Raw genomic sequence first — 17,219 nt, 5'->3', positions numbered from 1 at the left:
TTACTCCGAAATATTTTGAACTAAATTCAATTAAAACGTGTTCTTTATCGTTTGTTAAATATCGCCCTCTGTTGGCAATGCACTTTCATACACGTATGAGGATTGTCACAGTCAGACAAGACAGCAGTTTTAAAAAGCAGCACCAGCATCATCATCCGCAGATAGCTAGCAAGCTAAGCAGTGCTGTTGACATAGAAGCAAATAACCGTTGAGTCTGTAATTAGCTGTCAAATGTCTGATAGCCCCGTTGTCTCAGGCAGCAATTCGGACCTACAGAACTAGGTTTGCTTGCTAACATTAACATAACATCGCTTGCAAAGATCAACTATAAACTGTAGCCTAGCTAGCTAGCTAGCGTTAGCTGGACGGATTCTGGTTGGATAGGTTCATAAACAAGGTAGGTATCTGGGGAAACCAGTTTTCTAGATTGATTATAAATAAATGCAACAAAAAAAGGATAGTGTATTATTCATTTTGACGAAATAGAAGACAGCTGACGGTGGTTTACATATTTGCTGTCTGTCTTTTTGCGTTTTAGCATACGTTAGCTTGTTAGACTGATTTGTTGTCTTATTATGTCATGCAATGACATGAAAAAGAGACTCATGTGACCAAGGACCAGTGTCTGCGGCACATGATCCGGGCTGGCTGAGACGGGAGGAGGCTTCAATCATTCACTTGTAAGTCTCAATTCATTTCCCTGGCTCCCAGCAAAGGTTAAACTGCAGTCTCTCTCGTCTTACTTGTTTGAATGTGGCCTAAAGCTATTGAACCTTGCATCCTGCTTTGCAGAAAAAGAGTTGTTGTATCACCATGGCAGGCAAGTCCTCCCTGCTGAAAGTCATCCTTTTGGGAGATGGAGGTGTGGGGAAGAGCTCCCTCATGAACCGCTATGTCACCAACAAGTTTGACACGCACCTCTTTCACACGATCGGCGTGGAGTTCCTCAACAAGGACCTGGAGGTAGATGGGCACCTAGTCACCTTGCAGATCTGGGACACTGCGGGCCAGGAGCGTTTCCGCAGCCTGAGGACTCCTTTCTACCGCGGCTCCGACTGCTGCCTGCTCACCTTCAGCGTTGACGACAACCAGAGCTTCCTGAACCTGGCCAACTGGAAGAAGGAGTTCATCTACTACGCGGACGTCAAGGAGCCGGAGAAGTTTCCGTTCGTGGTGTTGGGGAACAAGGTGGATGTTACGGAGAGGCAGGTGTCCGCTGAGGATGCCCAGCAGTGGTGTCGTGAGAGCGGCAACTATCCGTACTACGAGACCAGTGCCAAGAACTCCACCAACGTGGCGGTGGCGTTTGAGGAGGCCGTGCGGAGGGTCCTGGCCATGGAGGAGAGGACGGACCACCTCATCCCTACAGACACGGTGAACCTCCGCAGGAAGCCGCGCTCGAGTGCCTCCTGCTGTTGATGACGCCTGGAGTCGACGTCACTGAGGTTCGAGCTCATCCGCGCTCTCCAAAGCCCAAGTCTAGTTCTTCTTGTTATACACCTTCACTCTGGAGTGCCTAACTCCACTGTTGAGATGAGCTTGAGGTTTTCTCCTGTTACTTAAAAAATCTCATTTAAATGTGTCCTTAATAAGGAGATTATAAGTGTTCACATTGGGATTATGAGAAGAAGAATTAGGCCTTGGTGTTAGGTTGTTGCTTTCTCATCGAAGTTGAAAAAACGGGTATTGTCGGAAGATGATATTCTAGAGAGATTTAGCCTACTTGTCAAAGCTCTGATGTCTGGAAACACGTTGATATTTCAACACCTGTGATCACTGAACGATACTAGCTGTCTAAAATGCATCATCAAAGTTATTAATATAACTTGGTGGCCACAATATTTGAATGAGGTTTCACTTCTTGTTGGTTTTTCAACCTTCAAAAGTTGCATGGTGACTAACTAATCAAAGGTTGAGAAGAACTGCACCTGTTTTGCTTATTTCAAATATGCTTGTTATTTTGCTGGTTGAGCTTTGCTTTAATTTTGTGGGTATCTGCAATGTGAAGATGCTGTTGCTTAGTCGGTGCATGGACATCCATGCCTGGACTTTGTTAGGGACCTGGAATGGATGACAGCATGCAACACAGTATGCATCATTTGTTGTTGACAGAAATATTTGCCACCATTCCTGATTTATTTTCTGAAGAAGAGGGTTCCTTTTTGTGGAAATATGGAGGTTTCTCTCATTGTGACAAATGGTCTCTGATCCCGGGTTGAGATGAGCTGAAAATGTCAGTCACATGATGACATACTTTTCTGCTGAGTCACTTTTTTTGCAACCAGCCTTCAAGTGTGATACTGTAATATACTGTTATGAGAGTTTCTAATTTAAAAGGTGCCTAATATTAAATATTATTTACAGAAATGCTGTCATTATTTTATTTTCTGAGATTTAAACAGCCTTAAATGCTTCATTACCTTATTATTATGATGAAAGATGTGGAAGTTTGAGTGTTTTCTTGAATTTTACCTGCACTTTCTTGACCTTATAATGGCTGTTTAAAAACATTACATGGATTGTGTTCTCATCATCTAACAAACACACTGGAAGATAAGTTAATATAAACTACAGTTATCTCTCACTAACTTTCTAAAAAGTTATATTAATACATCAATATTTGAATGATTTCTTGAGTTATTACATTTTCAGATAGAGGATAAATGCACAACATCCTTTGATCTAGTGATAGAGAAGTGACTTGCCCAGAAAGCCCAGTGTTTCTGTCACAATTTAAAATATTGTCTCCTCCCTGCCAAACTTGTGATTCCAATGACTTGTTGAAAAGCTACGGCAGATAGTTTTTTATTTTTTGTTACTTATTTTCCATATTGTATACAACATTTAGCACTTTGGACCTGGATAAATGGTATGCATATTTACAACTAAAATAAATTATGCGTAAATTACACTTTCCTCTTTATTTCTCTCCGGTGCATCTATTTTCACAAAGCATAAAACAAAAGATGTCAGCAGCATGTTTGTAGCTTGCTGTTACTATTTTATCCAAATGACATACAACTTGGTTAAGTCATGAGGTTTGAATAAAGGAAATTATGTATGAGAAGTGTGTTTTTGAGTGTGTATGTATCTGCAGGCCATTGTATAATAGGTCAGGGTATACTAACAAGTATCTTAAGACTAGGGCACAAGACTGGACAAAAGCTCAATGTTGCTATTCCATACTTGTGCCAGTTAGTCAATGGAACAGTTGTCGTTCTGTATGCCTAAACATGCCTCGTTAATTACCTAGTAGGGAGAACAAAAAACAATTACAGTTTTTTTATCCATAGTTTGGAATTTGACATATCACTTGATCAGGAAGTCTACAACAAAATATGCCATTGTTATCAATTTCAGTTAGCCTATCAATTTCAAAAGTAATGCTTATATACAGTAATAGGCAATTTATTCAAATAATATAATACAGTAAAATGTCATTCATTTATGAGAATTAACAAAATACATGTATCAGTAAAAATAAAATATATTATAACAAATTGCACACAACCAATATAGGAAAGAATAAATCAGTTAATTAGGTTAGCTGATCAGCTTAGAAGGTGCTTTTTTCCAAGGAATTGAACTTTTCTGTCGAATGCTGTGGAACGAATTGGAGCATTGGTTTCATAGAAAGGATTCATCGCAAACTGAAAGAGAGAAACAAATGTAGAAACATTTACCAGATATTTGTAACATCTTCGAAGCTTCAATTAATTTCAGAGAAGATGTCAAATATGCATAAAAAAGCCACTTACTTTGATGTATAAATCATACACATCATTAAAGAAGTTCTTAATGCCATCTTCCTGCCGGACATCATGAAGCATGATGAATCTCATATGTAAAGCTAACAGTTAAGGAACAACATGAACAAGGACTGTCTGGTTACTAGTCAACAGCCAATATAGAGCAATGTTAGTTTTACAGTACTTGATAGTATTTTAGTAGTTTGCCTATTGTATACTACACTGATAATCCATCAGTGGGTGAATTCTGAAAAAGGATATGTCCTGCAGTGACAAAAGCTGACACAAACCACTCATTGAACTTGTCCACAGTTTTCAAGTACATATTATTCGACAGCCACATGTTTTCATCCACTAGGTCAAGCGCTGCATGTGCAATGAATTGGTTCAAGTGGCGGTGGTCATCCTGTTAACAAGAAGAAAAAAACAGAATGGACATACAATAATAATTTTCAATATCAGGTCACAGATTTTGACTGGCTCTTAAACCATATTGTCTGTATATGTATATTCTGTATATTCCAAGTTATTTTAGCGAAGAATGTGAGTGTACTTTAAAGTCGACGACAGTAACATACTAGAAAAGTTTTCTATTTAATATGGTTAGATATAATGTCATACCTTTGACTCAGTTTTACCAGACGGTAAGAATTCCATCTCAAAGACAGGATTGTCATGATGACCAACCATGACAAAATAAAAACTACCCGCCATGGTTCACTTTTCAGAAATAGGCCCTGTTAACAATAAAAAACGAATTCAAGCGAAACGAACCAAATGAACAAGGACACAGTGAGGTACAGTAATAGTACGGTTGAATGCATTGATGTGAAAAATGGCTATCGCTAGCTAGCCAGCTAGCATGCTAATGAAGAAATCTAACAAAATATCTACTTAAATCGATATTTATAGCGCTGAAATTAAACCCCATGTATAAATAGTGGTATAGATAAAGGGCTATACTCTTATGATCATAACTATTTGCGTTTGTTTACCTGTTAAAGAGATCCGTCTTCCTGCCTATGTTGTCGCATCTGGATGACGACGGCAACTTCCGGACGCTAAAGTGTAAATGTACGCATTTGTGTCATATATACAACATCTAAATATATATTGTACTTTAAATAATGACATATTATTATTATTATTATTATTATTATATTTGTTAATATATTGTAAATACACGTTTAAAATATGTATATTCCAACTGGCACTTACACGACGTCATAACTGTGTGTCCGGAACTAAAACAACAAAATGTCAGTTAGTCGGATTTAAAACTGTGGACACTTGGATAACGCCAACTGGTTACTAGGCAAGGCGTTTACCTTAATCCGAGCGTTTTTTTAAATTGTAGAATTAAAATGTAGTTTTCTGAGTAAGTAGCAGCTACATCTGAACATGTAGCAAGTATGATAGGTTAGTGTGTTAATTAGAACGTATTTGCTTCCCCTTGCTCAGGTCAAAATGTCTGTAACCAAGGAGGAGGCTTTATCTCCAGATGAGCTGAGGAAGAGGCTTTACCAAACTTTTAAGACTAGGGGAGTGCTTGACACTCTTAAGGTAAGTAAGGCTACGTCAGCTATTTTCGTTTCCCCAGCTATTGAGTTAACTGTTTACATCGTTGCACTTTTAACTTAGCATTCTCCCTGCTCGTTTGTCTCTCTGTGAAACACTCAATTCTAGACACAGCTTCGAAACCAGTTGATTCATGAATTGAAGCACCCTGTCGCGGGTGGAGAAAATGTGCCCAGTCCATTTTCTATGAGATCAGATTCTGTGCTTGTAACAGCCTCTAACAGTCTGGTGGCTGATCACCTACGGAACTCCGGATATGAATACACACTGTCTGTGTTTTACCCTGAATGTGGCCTTGGCAAGAATATGGTGAGTACTCAGTGCGCGGATGCGTGAATTTAACAAACCTAGGTTAGATGCATTCACATTCAGACCAGTTAGTTGCAGCTTGCTACTTGCTATTTTTCTTCCTTGTTAATTTGTCTATTTCATGTCTTGCCAGCTTTTCAACACAAGAGATCTTCTCCAGCTGATGAAAATAAGTCCAGGCTCACCACTTTATAAAACTCTGGTAATGTCAACATTCCAGTGAAAAGTAGACTACAGTTTTTTCTTCTCTGTACATGATACTGATGATTAATTGACCATCTGAACAGGCATTGCGGACTCAGGCGGATAAGAAAGGTACTCCTACAGTACAGTGTTCTGTTCATCCACCATGTCAATTCATAAGCTTCTCATTATGTGTGTCTTATGGCCGATTTCTGAATGATGTGTCTGATTTCCCTCAGGGTTGCTCATCAGCCTCCTGATGGAACTAACAGATGCTCACATGCATAAAGACCGCTGTGATGTTGATACCCAGACCACCACGACACCAAGTTACAGAGAGTCTCTGGGTGCGATTCAGTTCTTCCTCAAGTCTTAAAATGACTAAACCCGGGATCGTTCCACCAGGTTTGTACAGTACTGACTCACTTGCTCAAAGCAGTTTTTTTGTTCACAGTTGACAAGATGAAGGTTATTGATGAGGAGTATGAGGCGCTTCGTTACCGTGGGGACAAGTGGGTTTCATATGAAGCGAAACTGGCTGCCTATAGAAAAGAGATTGAGGCGCAGGTGCAAGCAGAAATGAATGCAAAGGTACACCAAACACTCACATCACATGCTATTTTTACTCAGTGTTTTCATTGTGTTGCTTATTTTCGCTGTGTCTTCGCTAAACAACCTGTGTTTGCTTTAGTTACAGCATTTCAAAGAAGTGGAGATGGCCAAGGTGAAGATGGAAGAGAAAGAGAGGTCCCGTAAAGAGATGTTTGAGTTGAAACAGGAGATGGAGAGAACAAATGAACAGAAGGCTGAGGCGTTGATCACCAGGGAGAAACACGCCATAGAAAGGCTACAAAAACAACAAGAGGTGCTTGTAATTCACTTTTACAATAATTGACATCTAATGCAAAGGTGAGGGGACCTGTACACTAAATGTCTGTGGAATTATCTCCTCTTCAAGATCGAGGAAAAGGATGTCTTTATGCAGAGACAAGCCCTGCTGAAGGAAATCGAAACCGTCCGAAATAGGGAAACAGAGCTGAAGATGAGGATTGAAGCTTTTGAAAAGTACGATTATGTCTCAAACATACACATGCACGCACTGTAGTAACACTGAACCGGCCTTTCACCAGTCAGCTCAGGAGGGTTAGGTGCTTTTCTCAACGATGTGTACTGAACTCAGGACCTGCAAAATTCAAGAGGAGAAGAACAAGACCATGGATGATTTGCTCAGGAGGAGAGAACTTGCAGTAAAAACGATGGAGGACACTTACGACCAACAACTAAAGAATGAACTTTCAAGGTAACTTACTGCATACTTGTATTTTTGTCTGTTTCATTTGAAACCACAAGGTGTCACTGTAGTTTAGGACAACAAAGTCATTAATGGTTATACTTAATGGTGCTCCACAAATTGTTGTGATAAGGCTTGGTTATGGATTGTTTCTGCCAGTGTTGTGTTGCCGTTGAGGTCGTGAGTCTGTCCCCTTGTTGCTATGTGTAGGTTTGTTTTGCCGTTGCTATTTGAGGGTTGGTGGAGCTGTTCAGTATCGCAGGCTTTTAACTGTGGTACAGTAGCAAGCTACTTGTTTTTTTGTTCTTTAGATGGTCAATGTTTGACTATCACCACAATAGTATTATGTATTAAATCCCACATCAGGCTGGTTATTTTTAGAAGGTAAATCTGGCAAGTAGGCCTAAAGCAAGCTGTCAGGGAGCATTAGTGTAACATGCTGGTAACATTGGGACCGGTCATCAAGGTTGTCCAACAAGAAGCATAGCGATGGCTGTTTAGACAACAACATGCTGTTGCAATATTCTGTCAACATGTCGACTTTTGGGATAAAGTGTATATTATACTATGGTTATAAATTTTGGTAATGTCTTGCACATTAACCAATAAATGACTCAGCCCCTTTAGGAACTTAACTCAAATGCCTGATATGGATTTTAAAGTTGTGTTTTCTTCTCTGGTGTTTGTGAATTGTAGGTATCAGTTGGAGTTAAAGGAAGATTATGTGAAGAGGACTGAGAAGCTAACAGAAAATGAGAAAAAAAACCAAGGTGTGTGTGTTTCCCTTCTGTACGTTAAGGACATAGCTTATCTCTGACGTCTGTCATCTACACAACTTATCATTGTCTGTAGTAACGTTTTCCCAACGCCATCTTTCTCCCAGTGGAATCTTGCCGTATACAAAATGAGTCGTCCTCTCTCGATGCCAAGCTAAAGGAACACACCAGAGCCCGTTCTGAGCTGAGGCAACTGCAGGTAAGCAGCGCCACCCCAAACCGATCTTTTACGACTGCTAGAAAGTTCTCAAAGCGTTGAGGATCTACTTTCGACACGTTTGCTCTGCTCCTCCACGTGCCCTCCTGGGGTTGATGCAGACGGAGCTGGACACAGCCCAGGCACAGGCCTCCATCCTGGGCCAGCAGAACGAGCTGCTGAGGGAGAGGCTGGGGACCATGAGCGACTACCCCAGCCTGAGGAGGGAGAAGGTGGAGCTGCAGGCCCAGCTCAGGCTGCTTAGGAAGCAGCTGGAGGAGGCCCAGGGGGAGATCCAGCTGCTACGAGCAGGTAAGATGATAGGGTCATCAGCCAGCCACCCCCCCCAAGAATGAGAATTGGTAGAGTCTGCTCACGGTACCACAAAGGCTCGGCCCACTCCAGCCCTGTCATGAGGGGGTTTCATCTTAAGCCTGTGTAATAATCCATTGGATCCCACCATTTTGAAATGTTCTTTGTCACTACAAGTTGGAGTCTGTTGAAGACATTTTAGATGTTTTTTTTGCAACTCAATACAGATGTGTCTGATGAATGCTTCGAGGTTTGTCCTGTTCTAGTGTGGTGTCTGAAGAAGCAATGTAGTGTGAAGAATGTCGTCTTGTTATCTGTCCAACTGCCTCTGGCTCTGGGGTGCTAGTTTGTCTGCGTGTGTCCGGCCTGTCAATGCAGGGCCTCTTTAGTCTGTCTGTAGCTTTACAGGCAGCTTTTTGAAGTGAAAGCTTGCGGTTCGGAGGGGGTTGCGGGGGAGGGGAGGGGTTGGAGTCGGGCAGGGAGCCTAGAGGAGGGAGCGACAGAGGGCTCTCTTTACCCTGGGCAGGTTGCCATGGCTTCCCTCCTTTTTCTGAGGGACACAATGCTCTTCCTGTCAGAGGAGAGGACTTGGGGATGAGAGTCGACGCTGTCTCATCCTCAACAGGAGTCGGCTTCGTTAACCACATCACACCATGTGCCCAATGCTGTTCTCCCCCCAGCACCGTGTCTGTCTGCCCCGACACAGCCTGGCAGACGAGCTAGAACTCAACCACTGGGGCTGAGGAACTTCTCTCCCTGTTCATACCCTGACAACATTCTGGTGCCACACTTCCTTTGACTCGCTACCCCCGCTATTCTTCCAAGTGTGGGCGTCAGGCACTGCGTGGTGTCGAATGACCGGGTGACAATGCACTGTTTTGTGTGTAAGCTGCTGTGCTTGTCCCCTCCTGCAGACCTGGGCCGGCCATCCAAGGAGCAGCTGGGCCTGCAGGCAGAGCTGCAGCGCCTGGAGAGCGCCCGGAGGCTGGACAGGGAGGAGTGTGAGAGCCAGAGACAGGTGTTGCAGGCTCAGCTCCAGAGCGAGGTCAGTCACGCCACAGGGCTGAGTGTGGGAAACAATACGTCCGCTTGTCTTCAAACGCATCTGCATCCACCAGTCCACCACTGTGGGACTGTTTCAGCCCTGCATCTGGCTTTTACAGAGACTCAGACATTCCGGCGGGTTTAAGGGTTCTTTCCCGTGACATCCTGTGTGTGTTTTTGTGTCTTTGTGTGTGTGTTTTTTTTGTGGTCTTTGTGTGTTTGTACGTGTGTGTCTTTGTGTGTGTCTTTGTGTGTGTGTGTGAGAAGGTGGAAGTTTGTGCTCAGTTGAAGGCCCAGCTTATCGAGTGTGAGGAGAGGACCCAGTGGATGACCACCCATGCTGAGGACGTCAAACTTCAGCTCCGTCAAACACAACAAGGTACCACCTGAGTGTCCGTGCTTCCTAATGGTGACCTTTGAACCACCATGTGGTCGTAGTTCCTCTACACGCATCAAACTGAGCGCTTAGCCTCGGGATCCCCCTGTTTGCTGTAGTATGCATCTCAGTAGTTAAAGCTGGCTTCTTTTCCTTGACCTTGTTTCTACACTGGTCTTCAAGTGCCCAAATGAAAAGCTACCCGGCAGCTTTGACTTAATCTGTGTTTTATGATGAGAAATTGAAATGAGTCGAGGAGACGAAGGCATCTAAAACCTTAGATGCACATTCACAACCCGCCAAAATCAATTTTCGAATCCATCCTCTTCTAGCTTATCTGCTATGTCTTTATGGTGGTTGGTCAGACTTTCTCCTTTTTTCTCTCCCATTTCCTCCTCCTCCCTTCATCCTGTTGTGTGTGTGTGATGCTTACGGCAGCTCTGGAGAGCGAGGTGCTTCGTCACCCCAAGCCCTCTCTGGTGGACCGCTCAGTGCTGGATCTCAGCCCTGACAAGCTGGTACCCCCTGATATCTATGTGGACAGGGCTCTGCTCAGGGTCAGGGGGCCTTACGGGGATGTGTGTGAAGCAGGTGGGCCCTCCAGAGGGCGATCAGGCCGCTGGGGCAGAAGCAGCTCCCCGGATTCAGACGGGGATCTGGTGGCTGGAGCCAAAGCCAGGATCAGGGTGCTGGAGAAGGAGGCGGAGACTCTGGAGGAGGCCTACAGGAACTACCAGCAGAGGGCAGTGCACGCTGCCGTATCTCACATGCTGCCCCCGCGACCACTCTCTCCGCAGCGGGCGACCGTCTCCCACCGCCCTCTCTCGCCTCCGAGGCAACACATACCCCAGCTCTCTCGCCCCTTCTCCCCTCAGCACCCCCAGGTCTCTCAGAGACCTCTGTCACCCCAAAGACCCACCTCCCTGCACCACAGCAGAACCTCCCCGGCACCGCACCCCAGGGTGACCTTTTCAGACGACCAAGCCCAGCACTGGTTCCCAGGCCCAGGAAGCAACCGGGGTCTTCAGTCCCTGGACCTCAGTGAGTCCCAGTGGTCAGCAGAGAGAAACCCCCAAGAAGGAACATCTTCTCCCTCCAGGCGGCTGTCCTCAACCCCCCTCTCCCTGTCCAGGCGTCAGCTTCAAACAGAGACTGTGGAAGGTAAAGGATTTTCCTCAGCTTCGGTCGGCTTTATTGTGTCTTTCCTCCTTCAAAGGTTTTTCCGAAACAACTTTTCCTCCAAGAAATAAACTATTTATGCTTCGGCAACAATTCCGAATACCCTACTCCAGCCAGCCATTCTGTACACTGTTTATTTATTTACCTGGAGATCCAAATGACTCACTCAACCTCACTCTCACTGCGTCCTGTTCCAACACGGTAGTAGCTGTGTGTTTCGTAGTGGCTCTATCCTCTTAACGACCTCCTCGATTCCTCAGAGGCAGCGTCTGGCTCTCCCGTGCCCTTCCCCGAGCTGTCCCCTGATAGGCCCGTGTCTCCCGTACGCTCGGCAGACGCGGCGGCATCCTCTGGAGACTTCGCCTCCGACCTCAGTTCTCCTCGCAGCCCGCAGCTCAAGAGCACAGCGCGAGACCAGTGCAGGTACCTGGCTGCTCTGGCCTCAGACGTCCGCGCCGCCGCTGTTTTAGAGGCTGGTGGCATGCTGACGAGCGTCTGTCCTCTTCTCAGCCCCCCCCAGGTCCAGACGGTCTTCTCCAGCTCCGACTCGTCCCCCCAGCCTGAGAAGATCACCTTAGAGGATCTCGCAGAACACCTGCCAGGTACTCTGCGATGGAAACCTCAGATTATTTCTGAGGATACTGTGTGTGCGCGTGCATGTGTGTGTGTGTTAGGTGTATTATCGGGGCATTGTGTCAGGGTTGTATTGTGACCTGCTTTCGTGTTGCCTCGGTACTAAGATGACAACCACAGCCTACAACCACTTAGTGAGGTTTTACACTGTGATAATCCCATGGACTGCTCTGTCCATTTCATCTGTGTGCCGTGCTTCCCAGTGCTAGGATTTACCCGATACATCCATAGCAAATGCAAACCTCTGCACTATCAGGCTGAATTGATGTCCAAGCAAAGCCATTTGTCCATATTCTGCCATACGCTCTAAACTCTGTTGACTAAGACCGTTCTGCAGAGTTACGATTAAACACCTTAATCCGCGGTGGCCATACAGCAGTCTATATATAGCTGCCATGAATGGGTCACGGCAGAAGTCTGCTCCCTGGGACACAGAGAGGGAATGACAAGCACTCTGCGTTCCCAGCATGCACTGCTTCCTAAAGCGGCGTGTTTGTCCTCAGTCCTGATTGAGTGGAAAGAACATCCTGACAAAGAATGGACACTAGCGCTAGTTACATTACATTTAGTCATTTTAGCAGACGCTCTTACCCAGAGCGACTTACAGTAAGTACAGGGACATTCCCCCCCGAGGCAAGTAGGGTGAAGTGCCTTGCACACGGACACAACGTCATTTGGCACTGCCGGGAATCGAACCAACATCCTTCTGATTACTAGCCCGATTCCCTAACCGCTCGGCCACCTGACTCCCATGCCACTTCTGGTACAGCACGTTCTGCTAGCTTTGCTGAAACTGTGTGAGACAGGGACAATATGCTCACACCAGAGGATGCATGTTCATCACCAGCCGATCTCTATGACGATTTTAGTCTTGACTGGGTATAGATGATTCTTTTACATTAATTGACTGCGAGTCATAGAGTGCATGAATGTGAAGCTTTAGAAAAAATCTGTTCTGCTTCTTTGCCGTTTTGCTCTGTACAGTATTAATAGAGGAATAATGTACTCCATCTGTCTGGGTCCAAATGTACAAAGTAACATTGCAACAATGTTGTGTTCACTTGCAGATTTTAGATTCAGTGTATAAGATGTATTTTTAAAATATATGTATATATAATAATAATAATAATAATAAACTGGTACCCTCAACTTGTTAGATTCTACAAAATCAGCTTGTGCTTGTTTGGGTTTCCATTGGCTCTTTTTTTAATGAATGTGTGACTGGCCTCCAAAGTGTCCTCTCAGTAGCCCTACACAATGGTGAAGATGAAGGGCAACTGATTATGTATTCTGTGGCAGTCCTCCTGCCCTCCTGCATTATGGCAGCGCATAAAGGACCTCTTTGTGTGTCTCTCCCTGCAGAACCCAGCCACATTCCAGAGCTGCTCCTGGACACGGCCATCCCTCTCTCTGAGGAGGCCCCTGACGGCCCCTCGGCCCCCCTCCCCCAGGCTCCCCTCCCCCAGGCCCCCAGGGACCCCCCAGAGACACAGACAGAGGAGCAGGGGGGTGAGTGAGCGAGCAAGACTGCACCCAGCACTTAGTTGACCCTTCACCGCAGCCAAAACCATCTTCCCACATTTTCTTCATAGTACTACTGTACCATTCGACGATTCATAGCTCACCAACGCACACTTTTCTGCCTCTCTAACGTCTGTTCCAAGATTTGTCGTTTGGTCAACGTAATCATCTTGTTTTTCTTCGTTGACGTCCAACCAACCCCAGATGAACCCGTCAGGGAGGTGGAGAATGAGGAAGAGGAGGAGCTGAGGTGGGAACGAGAGAGGAGAGAACGAGCGGAAAGGCGACAGCGAGAATGGGAAGAAGCCCAGGAGAGGGAACAGAGGGAACTTGAAAAACTGGAGAAAGAGAGGGTAGGGAGCGTCTTGACGGATCTCGTCAGTTGCACACCGAGCAAGTCGTATGTTTTTCATTTTCAATTTTTTGAAAAGTTCAAAACAATATTGACTGAGATTACGAGTTGAGGCTTATTGTTGCCCGTCTCTGACTAGCTTTTAGAAGAGGAACGTCTGCAGGCAGACAACAAATCACAGGAGGGAGGAGGCCTGGAGGAACCAGAGCATAAGGACCCAATGGGGGGTGGTGAGGAGATGTCCACAGACGTGAACCCACTTGAGAAATACATGAAGATGGTTCTGGAGACAAGAGAGAAGCAGCATGCACAGGTAAAACAACATATTCAAAACCCGCCCCTGAATGTAGTTTCACCAAAGCTTTGTTGTTGTGGAACAGACATCTTGTGTAACTAATTGTCTGAACTTGTGTGGTTGTTCAGAGCCCTGGGAGAGAGGAACAGGAAGAGACAAGCCCAGAGGCAAGGAGTGTGTCCGAGGAGAAAGATGACAGGTAACTCTAAACAGTTCTCAGATCTTTTGAGGAAGAGAGTTGTGGGATTTCTTGAAGACCGTTCTGGATGGGAGAAAATATATTTCAACCTCCTTCAAAGGAAAGGGCCCTCAAGTGATATGCCAGTCTGTAGGACAGACTGCATAGCATAGGCACATAGGCATAGCTATGCAGGTATATAGCAGAGAGCTATGGTATATACTGTGTGATGTATTCTACTGTAGTTAATGGTTGTCAGTGATTAACCTTTGGTTTCTGTCTCCTTAGCATTGCTGCGTTCTCTCATGAAGATGTGGATGATGAGTTCTGGTGAGCTGAGGTGATGCATAGGACATGTATTTAGATCACAATCCGTTTTGATCAGCAACCCATTTTGATCCGGTTTGATTTTGGATAGTTATGTTTGTGAATGATAGTTCCTAGGTACATTGACTGTACTTGTAAATACAGTGTTTTGTTTATGGTGCAATTGTTTTTATTTTCTTATGCAGTCTGTTTTTAACATCTATAAAAACTATGCTTGTTATAGTTTTCAATGGCGTTGTGCTTGCCGTGAACAATAAATGCCAAATGAAAGTATTGAATTTTCATTTTTATTTGTCTTTTCATATGAACAGTTAACAGGCTGGTTGTGTAATGTCAGAGGGGGACCCCTGTCAGACAGGATGTTGGATTGTTGTCCTCCAGGTGATTGATAGGTAGCCATTTTGATTATTTTCTTTTTGGTACTATACACAGGAAGCACTGAGACGCAGTGATGTCGTTCAAGTTACATCATCTTCCTGTAGGCCACTGTATACCCTTGCATTCGGAAGTTCTGCTGTACAATATCTCAGAGATATCTGTTAACAAGACATTGGCAATAAAGACATGTACTTGCCGAGGAACCTTTGGCTGAATCTTACATCATCCAGATTGCCATTTCCAATCATATGTTGGTGGTGTTTTGACAAAAAAATATTCATTTACAGGATCAGTGAAGGAAGAAAGCATCACCAGAAATACATTTATGAGGAAGCCCTTGACACTCATAGAAAATGTACGCTATAAGGTTAGAAAATACTATATAGGGTTCATATACTTTTGACTTGGGAAAAAGGAAACTAGGAAACATCTACAACTACTATGCCATAGATAGACAATGGATTAATTAGTTTTTCTATTAGAAAATAAAAATGAAAAGGGCAAACACTGCCTACCATAGTTGTCAGTACAAATGACTACACATCAACTGTATCACTGCATAAACTGTTGTCTCCTTCATGCAATAATGAATTAACATCGAGATATCCCTGTAAGTGTCCTCTACCTAACCAAAAAAAATGATTACATCAGTAATAAGATCAGTATTAACAATTGCACATCAAGAACATTACTGAAATGCAATTCAAGATTTAAAAACAGTTTAAGTGGTAATATCTTCAATACAAAAAAAGTTGAACAAAACCAATTCCTGACTTGTAACATCTTTACATTGTACAGTACACTCAAGCACTATGTTGTAGCTCTACATCCAGACTAGCACTACATCAAAGCTCAGTCTGAATAAAGAGCAGTTAACATTCACACAAATGTCACGGTCTGAATTATAAGGTCCTCCGTGGTAGCAAAGCAGAGTAAATCAAAATCAAATCATCTTAAAAAAAGAACATTTTTATATATCACAATTTAAAACAAATGTAAATGTAAGCATATTGTGTTTTGCAAGTACAGGGAGAGACACGACAATCACTGAGTTACCAATAGGGATTTGGAATGTATTGAGGAAGATAATACTCTACACTTAGCAAGCATTATTAATTTCTCTACCCCATAATCAATGTCGAATAAACAAACCTCACCTGTCCCAGACTCTCAACAGTAGTTACCCTCATGAAGTAATGTTTTGTAATATCGATTTTCATCTCACAATGACATTAATCTTAATCAGATTAAAGTATTAATCTGGAGGTGTAGTGTAATCCCACTGTTGTACAGATGTAGTGTTATTCTCTGTGCTCTCTTTACTTACAGTATCCATCAGAGGCGTAGCCACGAGTACGTAATTTGTTCTAAGGCATACCCAAAAACGAAAATATCTATTAAGATTATGCACCGGGTGCGCATCGAAAAGTAAATAAGTAAAAAAACTGAAAAGATGCCTATCCATATTTTTCTAGGCCTACCCAAAAGAATTATTCTGGCAACACCCTGGTATCCATATCAAGAAGAAATACTACTTGGGTCAGTTGAATAGTAGATTTGTAAGACTCAGCCTGTCATTCCCCACAGTCTTGTGACAGTAACCTTTACACCGATGTTCTTAAGAAGTGTACATGGAATTCTAGGAATACTTTCAAGAAAACCGAAATTAACCATTCAAACCACCACAGTTTTACTCTCCCACTGAAATGGGCAAGTGGTCATCTCAAGTAAAGAAGGTTCCATCCCTGTTGTACACCTGAGGTAGTTCTCATTCAGGGCGCTAGTCTCTTGCAGCTTTTCTCATGCTTGGATGTTTGTGCTTCTAACTAATGGGCACCTTGTTCAATTAAATGTCAACACTGATACAGGAAGACCATATTTTTAAACCTAACAAAACTTTATTTGAGGAATAACAAAATGTCAAAAATGCACTATATACTGTTTGTGGCTTTGTAAGGCGTGCCATGCTGTGCTAAAAAGGATGACAAAATAACTTTTTATTTTTTATCATGAACAAAACATGATGTTCTCTGTTAAACTGCCCACATAAGGTCTATATTAACAACACCACAGTCTAAACACATTTTGCTGACCAGTTTCCTTCTTGTTTTAAAATTGTTGTGTAGTGCACTGTTTTAAGCTTCACTAACAAAGACTGGCTGTAGTCATAGGGCTATTGAAAGAAAATGAGACATGAAAAGAGAATAGCTTATCAAGAAAAAAATATCTTTTTGAGATTGAGAACTACAAAAATAGGATCAAAAGTATCTCAAATATCAAACATAAATCAACAGTTCCAACACACATCAGGCTGAGTTAGAGCAGAAAGCAACACTGACGAGTTAGTTGGTTAGGAGCATTGTTAGTACTGCACTAAATGAGAGCAGTTGGCAGGTTATTGAAGCTGAATTTTCTCTTGGTCCAGCAGGGAAGCCAGTAGCTAACCTGCATGTAGGGTAAGTGTGCCTGTATGTGTGAGTGTGTGTGTGTGTGTGTGTGTGAGTGTGTGTGTACATCATTGTATGAGCAGTATTTGTGTGTG

General features: G+C 43.4%; 3 protein-coding genes across 8 annotated transcripts; 2 read left to right on the top strand and 1 right to left on the bottom strand.

Annotated features, from left to right (window-relative positions):
• The first annotated feature begins 138 nt into the window (after positions 1-138).
• Positions 139-2,271, top strand: rab9a (RAB9A, member RAS oncogene family). 2 transcript variants are annotated; one of them, XM_067257723.1, is made up of 3 exons: positions 139-397; positions 600-680; positions 793-2,271. In XM_067257723.1, exon 3 carries the CDS (start codon positions 814-816, stop codon positions 1,417-1,419), a length of 606 nt encoding a protein of 201 aa, XP_067113824.1. In that variant the 5' UTR covers positions 139-397; positions 600-680; positions 793-813; the 3' UTR covers positions 1,420-2,271. The 2 variants fall into 2 exon arrangements, with proteins under 2 accessions (XP_067113824.1, XP_067113831.1); XM_067257730.1 differs by having other exon boundaries at positions 539-680.
• A 972-nt stretch (positions 2,272-3,243) lies between these two features.
• On the bottom strand, positions 3,244-4,793 carry trappc2 (trafficking protein particle complex subunit 2). 2 transcript variants are annotated; one of them, XM_067257740.1, is made up of 5 exons: positions 4,745-4,793; positions 4,371-4,486; positions 4,013-4,155; positions 3,759-3,846; positions 3,244-3,650 (listed from the first exon to the last, which is right to left on the bottom strand). In XM_067257740.1, the coding sequence occupies exons 2-5, from the start codon at positions 4,461-4,463 to the stop codon at positions 3,552-3,554; spliced, it is 423 nt and encodes a 140-aa protein (XP_067113841.1). In that variant the 5' UTR covers positions 4,464-4,486; positions 4,745-4,793; the 3' UTR covers positions 3,244-3,551. The 2 variants fall into 2 exon arrangements, with proteins under 2 accessions (XP_067113841.1, XP_067113847.1); XM_067257746.1 differs by lacking the exon at positions 4,745-4,793 and adding an exon at positions 4,644-4,662.
• Positions 4,794-4,995: 202 nt separating this feature from the next.
• ofd1 (OFD1 centriole and centriolar satellite protein) lies at positions 4,996-14,847 on the top strand. Of its 4 annotated transcripts, none has more exons than XM_067261692.1 (23): positions 4,996-5,064; positions 5,211-5,312; positions 5,436-5,636; positions 5,770-5,838; positions 5,924-5,951; positions 6,059-6,166; positions 6,274-6,410; positions 6,511-6,684; positions 6,778-6,884; positions 7,000-7,119; positions 7,807-7,880; positions 7,994-8,085; positions 8,205-8,394; positions 9,309-9,439; positions 9,706-9,817; positions 10,406-10,975; positions 11,254-11,416; positions 11,504-11,595; positions 12,989-13,135; positions 13,352-13,500; positions 13,639-13,812; positions 13,923-13,993; positions 14,261-14,847. In XM_067261692.1, exons 2-23 carry the CDS (start codon positions 5,217-5,219, stop codon positions 14,304-14,306), a joined length of 3,051 nt encoding a protein of 1,016 aa, XP_067117793.1. In that variant the 5' UTR covers positions 4,996-5,064; positions 5,211-5,216; the 3' UTR covers positions 14,307-14,847. The 4 variants fall into 4 exon arrangements, with proteins under 4 accessions (XP_067117793.1, XP_067117785.1, XP_067117776.1 ...); XM_067261684.1 differs by having other exon boundaries at positions 10,403-10,975; XM_067261675.1 differs by having other exon boundaries at positions 10,253-10,975.
• Positions 14,848-17,219: the final 2,372 nt, after the last annotated feature.

This window comes from Osmerus mordax, chromosome 2, assembly GCF_038355195.1.
Source record: "Osmerus mordax isolate fOsmMor3 chromosome 2, fOsmMor3.pri, whole genome shotgun sequence".
Classification (NCBI taxonomy): domain Eukaryota; kingdom Metazoa; phylum Chordata; class Actinopteri; order Osmeriformes; family Osmeridae; genus Osmerus; species Osmerus mordax.
The sequence above is the reverse complement of the archived record's forward strand: the minus strand, read 5'-3'. Positions and strand labels throughout refer to the sequence as shown.